At 31.1% G+C, this 11,094-nt stretch overlaps 1 protein-coding gene across 2 annotated transcripts; it reads right to left on the reverse strand.

Annotated features, from left to right (window-relative positions):
* Positions 1–1,130: 1,130 nt before the first annotated feature.
* LOC114343206 (lipoyltransferase 1, mitochondrial) lies at positions 1,131–9,961 on the reverse strand. 2 transcript variants are annotated; one of them, XM_028294014.2, is made up of 4 exons: positions 8,998–9,961; positions 5,776–5,883; positions 5,505–5,718; positions 1,131–2,779 (listed from the first exon to the last, which is right to left on the reverse strand). In XM_028294014.2, exons 1-4 carry the CDS (start codon positions 9,484–9,486, stop codon positions 2,418–2,420), a joined length of 1,173 nt encoding a protein of 390 aa, XP_028149815.1. In that variant the 5' UTR covers positions 9,487–9,961; the 3' UTR covers positions 1,131–2,417. The 2 variants fall into 2 exon arrangements, with proteins under 2 accessions (XP_028149815.1, XP_028149814.1); XM_028294013.2 differs by having other exon boundaries at positions 5,776–5,886.
* Positions 9,962–11,094: the final 1,133 nt, after the last annotated feature.

An 11,094-nucleotide genomic window follows, 5' to 3' on the forward strand; every position in this document is an offset into this window, starting at 1 on the left:
TTTTTGGACAGCACTTTTTAAAGCTTACAACTTTTTTATTTAAAGTTTTTCGCTAGTTCTCGATGCGGCTGAGATAAAAAAATAAAAATATAAAAACCCTAATTAGGCTCTAGGTGGGTCACATGACCACCTAGCGGGCTAAAAATTTCAGAAAGTAAGTTTCACTATATATGCTAAACGGTGACCTATATGGAATTCAAATCGAGTTTGGGGCACTTTCATCATCTTACCTGGCTAGGCCCTTTGGCATTAGGATTTTTGACTATATTAGATAATTTTCATTTTTTTTTTAGTACATTTTGATAGCATCAGTTTTCTACTTTCATTTTTCATACGCAGAATTGCTCTATCTTCATTATTTTCTGTCATGTTATTGCAAAATAAAGGTCTCTGGGGTAAACAATTAGAATAACTCTTAAAATGATTAATGGATCGATCTCAAATTTTGAGGGTTTGATAAGTACCCCAGTACTCAACTTTGGGTGAAACACTTAAGTTCTAAGGTACTTTTCGTGAAAGTTATTAACAAATAACGATTTTCACTTATTTTGCAGTTTGTGTAGCAACAAATTAACTTTTTAACTTTCAAAAATCGGCATTTTGAAGGTTTTTCAATGTTCTAAAAAATTAAATTTTGTAATTTTATGTCAACCATTTAGCTTTTGAATGGGATGCAAAAAATCGAAAAAATCACGATTTTTGCACTAAAGTGTTAATAATTAAAAAACGGACGCGAATCTAGGCAGGAAACAGGTAGGTTTTCTTCCTATACGTCTACAATAACTAAAAAAAGTAGTCAGCTACCTGGATCTTTGAGTGTCCCGAACATGGTCTATTTCTAGCTTATTACCCTGGAGTAATATTTTTGAATTATCACCTTCATCGACTAAATCTTAGATACTCTATTTAATTAAATGTACATACATGAAAACTTTACCTCACATAACTCGAAATCCCTAAATTTTGAAACCATCGTGTTGATATTATATTTTTTATGTATATTTTTGAGATTAGTATTTTCCACTATTTATAGGTTAGTATTATGAACGGTTTTAATGAGGTTTGTTAAGATATGCAACATTTGAAACTAATGTTGATATGGATAAAATTTGGAAAGAAAACACCACAAATTTTGTATGTACTTTTTTATTTATTTTTAATTAATTATACACTATTGCCATACTTTTAGTTAAGGCACAACAGCTCCAAATCAATACAAGAAATTTGTAAAAGTAAAATTTTATAAATGAAGCAAATGAAATTAAAAATAAAGCACTAAATATAGATTTAACCAGTCTTACATAAAAATAAACACAAAATAAAGTGTTTGAAAATATTCTGAATATCCACACAGTCAACACAAGAGTAGGTAACTATAAAGTATAGGTGCCATTAAGTTATTGCAGCAAACCTTAATTTCAATCCTATTACAGTCATTTGTATTTGAGTCTTGTCGTTAAGTTTCAAGATGTAACCATACTGAATAGCAGGTATAATAATTTAGAATAAATTAACATTTGAGGCGCTCAGAGCAACAGTGGCCTAACCCACATCTCACAATTTTACCTAAACACTTTTATTACATTAAACTTATCCCTTATTTAAGTATTTTCAGATGCAGAGTAGCTCAAACAATGGTTGCTTGAGCCACTCTGCATATGAAAATATTTAAGTAGGTAATGCATAACTTTAATGTAATAAAAGCATTTTGGTAAAATTGTGGGATGTGGGTTAGGCCACTGTTGCTCTGAGCGCCTCGTTTTATTTTCTACCTGTGCTGGAAACTTAACCACACCACTAAAATTCAAATCACTTTGTAGTAAGCTTAAGAATGAGGTTTTCTGCAATAACTTGATGGCAACTGTGCACTAAAAATAATTGTATTAATATAAATGATATGATTAATTCTTGTTCACCGGTAGTACGGAGCGTTTTCTTAAACTAAATTGTCTAAATATTAAACTATATAAAATCTGAAAATCATAACAGCAATATATCGAAACGTTCATAAAATACATACAGAATCCTTAAGGTAAAGCTTAAACATTAAGCATTAAAACTTTGGTAGTCAATCACACTTGCAAAAATTTGTTAGTTAATTTGGTAACTTTGGTAATTGCAAATCACACTTGCAAAAATTACTTCACTATTAACTAAAATGTCTGTTGAGGTTTCTGGGTGAAAAATATACCAGTCCATATTGAGCAAACTATCAGAAATAAGAATGGCACATTCAATATATATATATTTTTTAATTACACTATGCCACCTTCTATGTACTAATTCTATGGTATTTTTGGTTGAAAACTTAAATTATATTAAAAATAAAAATTTATAAAATATTATCCTCTTTGGTACTTATTTGAATATTGTATAAATAACTGGTATGTTTTTTCCACCTATGTATTCTGATTAGATCAGAAAGAATTCATCACTTGCTTTAAATGTTCTGAGCCAAATCTTAGTTTCTCATTGACCAATCCATTAATCATCATTTCGAGGTCATGAACTGCATCTTCTGAGTATGTGTGGCCTATGAGACTAGTAATAACGTTAGCATTTCCTGAGAAACCTTGAGAGGATAGACCTGGTGGCACGTAGAGGCTAATATCACTAATTTTTCCATTCTCTACAACCATATTAACCTTTAGGTCCTCATTAATACCATAGTTTTCAGCTAGGGTATCATGAACCTTGAAGGACTTAGTTATGTTGAATTTTGGAGTTTTTTCATATTGCCAATTCCAACTGAGAAGCTGTTCCTTAATTTCAGTCAAACCTAGAAATAAAAAAAAAATAATGGTTTACTTGTCACAATATGTAACTGGTATCCAGAACTATACAGTGTGTCAATTTGAACAGGTGCCACCCTCTATAATTTGGTCCCTATAGAAAATTTAAAAATATGCAAAACCACGTCAAATTTATTTGTGAGGGAGACATTTGATAGACCAGTTTTTAACTAAATTACATCAATCCTCTAGCAGGGGCGGACACAACCCAAAAAACCTTTAATGGAAGTGGGATTGAGTGATACCTCATTTTAAAGGTCGTTCAACTACCTTTTCAAAAATGCCACATACGTTATAATTACTTTCAGTACTTTTCGAAATATCTTGGACTCAATAATCCAAAAATATTTGGAGTTCTGAACTCAATACTTAATATCTTTAGGGTTTTAGAGAATGATGAGAGAAGTACCTACTTGACAAATGGGATGGAGAAATCGCAGTTCTGAACTCTATACGTACAGTCGAAAAAATGAAAGAATACCCATGAACGATCACATCAATCACTTATTTTGTATTTGCTGTCTTTTTCTATAAATAACAAACGTTTGTTATAGAAAAAGATAGCAAATACAAAATAAGTATTCTTTCATTTTTCCGACTGTACATAATATCTTTACGGTTTCATTTGATTTTTCTAAAAGTACTAAAAAAAATATGTTGTATGTGGTATTTTTGAAAAGGTGGTTGAACGACCTTTAAAATGAGGTATCACTCAACCCCCTTTCCACTAAAGATTTTAGGGGTTGTGACCGCCCCCGCTAGAGGGTTGATATAATTTAGTTAAAAACTGGTCTACAAAATGTCTCCCTCACAAATAAATTTGACGTGTTTTTGCATATTTATAGATTTTTTATAGGGACCAAATTGTAGACTAAATAATTGTACTCTATTTTTGGGCTTCTGAACTTGATACTTAATATATTTAGGGTTTTACTTAATTTTTTCAAAAATACTTCAAAAATACTCAAAATACTCCAATACTCCAAAAAAAATTCAGTTTGGAGTTTAATACTACAAAAAAAATTTTGGAATTCTGAACTCGATACTTAATATATGTACGGTTTCACTTGATTTTTCCAAAAGTACTGAATAGAAATATAATGTGTGTGGTGTTCTTAAAAAAGTTGAACGACTTTTAAAATGAGGTATATCACCCAACCACCTAACAACTAATATGGTTGAAAATTGGTCTACAAAATATCCCACACACGAATAAATTTGACGTGTTTTTGCATATTCTTAGATTTTCTATACGGACCAAATTATAGAGGATGGCACCTTTTCAATTTGACAACTGTATAATACAAATAGCTGCAACTTGATTATTCATTATATTATACCATCATCAGTCTCCTAAGCACTAATGCGATCAATTTTTTAAACAAAACATGTATTCTTTATTTTTGTAAACTTTATTTTGAAAAAAAAATTTTCAAATTATGTTCACGTTTTGAAAGAGCACCGATTCAGCTAGGTATATGAGTATCAGATCAGTTGTATCTTCACTTATGCAACTACTATCTTAAAAGTGCAAATTTAAAAATTGTCAATGAATGACCAATCACTATTAATAATGAAATACATTATCGTAAAAATAAAGATAAAGTTTATCACCACTGGCACACCAGTGCCAGTTTTTGGGTCTTGGCCATGGCCTGTTCCAGGATTCTTCTCCATTCTGATCTGTTTCATGTTTTTTTTTCTCTGTTTTTTTATTTTTAAGTTTACTATATCCAGATCCTGGTATATTTTGTATAGTTCAAAGTTGTATCTTCTTCGTGAAATTTCATTTTCTTTCTTTCCTTCAAAGGTGGTTAATAATCTTTCCGCCATTTTAGAGAGTGTCACTTAGCTGTCTAATTAAGCCATGACAACATTCAAAATTCTTCCTCTGCAATGTTGTTATCAGACGTAGCGAGGGATATTAAGTATGTAAAGTTTTTTACCCCTTCAATGTTATATTCCCCTATTGTTAAATTTTGTAGCTGCCTTATTTCTGGATTTTTGTATGGACATGTGGCATTATTATGGCATGAACATCTTTAAAAAAAATAATAGTGACATTTGTGCACTCCATAAACTTTTATGGGGGTTTTGTTCCCTTAATCCCCCAAATATTTGTGTATGCTCCAATTAAATTATTATTGTGAAACCATTGTTAACACAGTGTTTTTAAAACTTTTGCCTCCTAGTACTTTTTAAATAAGCCAGTTTTTATCCAGTTTTAACCAATTAAAAATATGTGGTGGATTTTACAAATGTTCAAAAAGAGACAAAGAGAGACAAAAAGTTTTGAAAACATTGTGTTAAACTAATGGTACCACAATAATAATTTAACTGGAATGTACACAAATATTTGGGGAAGTTTAAGGGAACAAACCCCCCATAAAACTTTTATGGAATGGAAAAACTTCACTATAATTTGTTTAAATATGTTCCTGTCATAAGAATGATACATGTCCATTTTTAATAAAAAATCTCTAATAGTTTTCGATATATTGGAAAAAATTGATTTTCATTTTGTAACTTAAAAGAGCTGTAACTTTTTTTAGGTTTAATTAAACTATTTTTGATCCTAGAATATTTGATTTCATTTATGACCTGCTTTTTTGTTACACTCTGTATAACAAACTCACAAGATTTTTTCGGAAACACCGTTCATACAGATTCATATATTTTAATATATTAAAGAATAGAATATATTTGTCCTACCTGGGAACCATCCTTCTGTAGGATTCACCAGCTGGAAGCCATTTTGTTTATTAGCATGCTCCATACCCCCATCAACCAGTTTAAGTGGATGCATCCTCATGTATTCCCATCCTATGGATGTTATCAGATTTTTTACATTAACCATTGGATTCTCTTCGCATAAGTTCATGATTTTTGATCTCACTGACTGTGTAGCGTTAGTTTTAATGTCAGCCTATAAATAAATGATTTATTTAAAAAGATTTTATATATTTAAATATGTATAACTTACTTCGGGTTTTTGTAAAGCCATACTCAGATCCACTTTATTAACATTTACTAAAAGTGTACAATGGTGGTACGCATTAGTTCTTCCTAATTTTGCAGCAGTTCCAGATATCTGCTAAGACTAAGTTAAGAAAATAAAGCTAAAAATATATGCAGAAAAATACCAATAAACAAAATTATTTAATATATTTTTAAATAAAATATGTTTGTAACAACTACGAAAATAAAGCCCATGATCATGATTATCTCATTTCAACAATTTTCATCTGATATATCTACAACTATTTGAAAAAGAACATATACAGAGAACAGAGATAAATATACACACAAATATAGACACAACAACTAGAACTAGGCTAATTTAAGAAAAGCATGAAATCAGTATAGAAAGGGACACAATACCTCAAAATATGTACAGACAATGGCTGTTGGATAGTTGTCTTCAAGAAATTATCTTGTAAGGAATGGGATACCAAAAGAAATAAAGTTTACCTGTATTATGTATGACTGACCACATAATTACAAGCTGATACAGAAACATTGATGCTATATAATATAAAGAGACAAAATTAAATAGTCACACAGCAAAAATAGATCCCACTAAAATAATGATAAAAACAAAGGCAGATGAAAAAATACAAGTAGCAGTATTAGTACAGGTAGCAGAAATGAAAAAGGAATGCTAAATAGTAAGATATCCACAATAACTTAATAAGAATATTTAACTGGTGTACACTCCCTATTATTGCTCATAGTTATTACCTATTGTATGTTTGTTATATTTAAATACTATTGTGTATCTGAATATCAACCTAATGCCAGATTGGTTTTTCAAAATTTTTAAAATATTTGTTCAATTTCATTGAAGCTACCTATATACACTACAATTTTCAGATAGTGAGGCCATCATAACAAACAATAAAGAAGATATCGAATGAGAAAGTTGGCTGAAGAATATCAGAAATGGGGACTGATATTTGATAGCGAAAACACCAAATATTTCAGCAATGGAATAGACACAGCATACCTTGTACTTTGTACACAAAGAAAAATGGAAAGATCCATGTTGGGAATAAAATTGCAAGACAGAAAATCAAACAAGCAAATGGATAAGAGAGAAAACAAAAGTAAAAAAATGTAACAGGGTTAAAGTGAAGATTTGCGGGCCACAATGTGAGACAGGAAGATAAAAGATGGAATGCTGAAATACAAAACTGGAGACTGTACACAGGAAAAAGAGTAAGACCTCAGACATGATGGAAGGACGATATTGTAAAAATAGATGAAAGACTGATAAGTTTGTACACACTTGAATGAATAAAGGAAAAGAAAATGTAGTATGTCAAAGTGTGTAAATAATTTATTTCTTTAGCTGAGCGCTTTCGACATAAACGTCATCATCGGAGCTAATGGTCAAATAGTAAAAAGTACCGCCACAATTGAGGTGTGATCATGTGCATCTTATGAATATAAATGTGATTTTTGATTGCAAATGTTAACTTCTTTGTCCTCCATACAACACCAAACAGTAAAAAACAGAAAAAACGGCCACATACACGTTGCACAAAAACATAAAAAGTTTTTTCATGGTATGGGTGTAGGCATCACCCATCCATTCTTGGCCTAGTAGAGACAGCTGACTGACTACTAGGCCAAGAATGGATGGGTGATGCCTATACCCATACCATGAAAAAACTTTTTATGTTTTTGTGCAACGTGTATGTGGCCGTTTTTCTGTTTTTTACTGTTTGGTGTTATATGGAGGACAAAGAAGTTAACATTTGCAATCAAAAATCACATTTATATTCATAAGATGCACATGATTACACCTCAATTGTGGCGGTACTTTTTACTATTTGACCATTAGCTCCGATGATGACGTTTATGTTGAAAGCACTCAGCTAAAGAAATAAATTATTTACACACTTTGATATTGTAAAAGCTGTCCAAAGTTGGATAGAAATGGGCTAAAAAAGAAGAAAAATCTTGTACTAGATAACAAGGAGATAGGGGATTGTTGAAATTGATGAAAACAAATATTTAGCAACAATATTCAATCGAGAAGGAACAGATGACCAACAAATAAAAATCAGAATAATACAAGCCTGAAAAGCTATGGGATGCCTCAACAGAATTCTCTGGATCAAGAATATAACTAAAAAGAGAAAGTTTAATATCTGTGAAACTATGATAAAAAGCATGCTATTATTTATAAGGATGTGAAATGTGGAAATTAACAGAGAGAAACTGAAATAATATAGAAGCCACAGAAATTGATCTAATAAGGTAAACTCTAAGGATTTTGAGAAGGGAGAGAATAAGAATTGAAGAACCCATAGAACGCATGAGAATAGAAGGTACAATAATGGATGACATATAACAAAAGCAGTTCATATGACACAGGCAAGTTCAGCAAATGGAAAACAATACTCCTGAAAGAAGTACTTGCATAAACACTAGAAAGCCAATACAAGTTAAATTTCAATTTAAATATTATGCCAATATTTACAAAATGTGAGAGGTCAAGTAAGCAGATAATATATTGAGAACCATATGAATAAAAGAGAGGATGAAACCCTCAGTATAGAGTGGTCGTATTAAAAAACATGCTGGAAAATGCAAAACGAGAAGATAGTATTATTTATAGTTGTTGCTAACAGAAAATCAAAACACACTTGATTTAAGAAACGTAAGTAAGTGGTGGCTGAAATATCAAAAATTAGAATTATGTTCAAAAGTTTTATTTGGAAAATTTTAAAATTGCAGAAAGAGGCATACACCTATTGCTATGTTTAAAGTGTAAAATAATTTATAAATATAACCAGATGGGGATTATGACTATACTAAATTTACAATCAAGATGCAGTAGAAATAACTAAACCAAGACAGCACAGGAGCACTCCCGAATCATAATTTACAATGTATAAACTTTTGAAATTATGATTTGGGATTTACAATGTACATATGTTGTAAATTATGATTTGGGAGTGCACCTAGTAGCATTTAACGTGTCTTGGTTTGTTTATTTCTACTGCATCTTGATTGTAAATCTAGTATAGAAGCTGCAGTGACAGTAATAATAATAAATCACATACGTAAAGTACTTATTTTATTATGTCCCTATATTCTGTTTTAAATAGTGCTACAACTAAACACTAAATATGTTATTAGTTAAAGACGAAGATATTTATTATGGTATACCAAATTAAATAGTAAAAAAGGATACTTTCAAATTTCTTATCGTCAAATCTTCTCTGGGGGAAATATCCACTTTCATGTTGTAATTTCTGAAAAGGCTTCTACTAATAATTTCCAGGTTGTATTTTCTATTATACTGATCTCTAGGTGTAAAGAATGTAAGATTTAGATTTCCGTTATCATGGTACACAGTGCCTCCTCCACTATTTCTTCTAGCAAGTTGAACTCCTTGTTCGCCAATATATGGCAACTCGTTGACATTTGCTTCAAGCCAAGGATTTTGATGTCTGCCGATAACTACACAAGGATCATTTTGCCACAACATCAAGACGTGGTGATTTTTAAAATCAAAATTACGATACAACCAATCTTCTAATGCTAAGTTTGTATAAATGTCCTTAGATTGGGAAACGAACACAGATTTTTTAATGTTTTGGTCTGACGATGTTGAGTAGGATTTGTTATTTCTTGAAATCAAAGCAATTGCTCTTGTGTAGGTACGTTGGAATAATGCCATTTTGAAATATGTATATATAGTATGAGAGTATTTACGAATATTAATTTTGTAGATGTTGTGCCTTTAAAAAGTACCTTAATGTGTTAAGAAGTTGATGTAACACACGTTTTTAGAAGCTGATGTAAGGGCAGTGAGATAGTCGTGAAGGGCGATAGTTTGATGCAACCACTTCCAAGTTTGGTGTAAGGAGTTAATACGGATTCTAAGTGCCAGGCAGTCCTTGGTAGTTCTCAGCATTCCTTCCTTTGCTGCCAGATCGAACAAAAAAATTCACTAAATTAAAATAGTCAAAAACACGTTAAAACAAAACACTACAAACAATGAAAGATATTTTTTGAACAAAAATAATGCTAGATTATTATCACTGTAACCAACGAATATTATATTGGTTGCTGTAACTGTATCACTGACAATAAGTAACTACTATTATGAATTTGATGTTGAATTACCAGTTTATATAGACATCGTTCCGCAGGGGGGTCATTTATCTCTAGAGAGGTCATCCTTAAGTTATCAGCGCTTCAAAAGAAAAATAAACTCAGTTAATCCTACTTCCACATATCATTATCATGTGATTTATTCATAAAAATAGATATTTAGCCACCAGTGGTTGCGTAAAAGTGTACAAAGCGTGAACCAGTACAAATGTGGAATGCTCTATGCGCTCTGTCAAATCAGATAATTTTATCATGGTTATATTATAAATATGTAATAAAACATATGCATTTTTTGAATAATACACTCTATGTCTATACAAAAAATTATCCATACACGAATTACGAATTTAAAATCATCTTGATTTTGATTACATTTTGACCATGACGTTTGCGTTTGACGTTTATATGACATTTGGATACTTGTCCTTGTCAGTTAAATAAACAAATATAATATATACTCCGTCTAATTTACTTACCATTTCACGTCATCCGCGTCATAACCATAGAGTTAAATATTAGCATAGAGAGAGTGTCATTCAGAGCGAAGTGACGACACCATCTTTTTTATTTGGATTAGTGCTGTTTCACTCTTACGCATAGTAAAGCTGCTACAGTTGTCCTCCTCTTCCGTGCCTATAATCACACTGAATGTCATTATAGATTCTCGATACAATGTGTTAGAAGGAGATGCAGCAAACCAGTCCCTGAGATCTTGTCGTCAGGAAGCGCGGAAGGTAGGCTCCCTCTATGTTAATATATACCTCTATGGTCATAACCCGTGACGTCACATGATACCAACACGAAATATTTAGGCGGTAGGTGTGTTCTTTTTTAGAATAATTTTGCCGAGTATACTGGCATTACAGCCACTAGGCATATTTTATTAGGTACGCGTAGAAATAATATTTAAAGATTTCTATTATTGTTAACTTAAAGAAATACATACACAATAATATTTTTCATTTAATTTGTATAAATGGATTATAAAGCGTTTTTATGAAGCACATTTGTTCGGAACACACTGTAACTGTAATAGAACGAAGGTGATATTTTGGCATAAATTGGTAACATTTATTTGACAGTTGCGATGATGACACTTCAATTTTTTTTTATTCTTGACGATATAAGTATTTGTTTCTTTATATTCACTCTTTTTATTATGTACTTTAAC

Source organism: Diabrotica virgifera, chromosome 10 (genome assembly GCF_917563875.1).
Source record: "Diabrotica virgifera virgifera chromosome 10, PGI_DIABVI_V3a".
Taxonomy (NCBI): Eukaryota; Metazoa; Arthropoda; class Insecta; order Coleoptera; family Chrysomelidae; genus Diabrotica; species Diabrotica virgifera.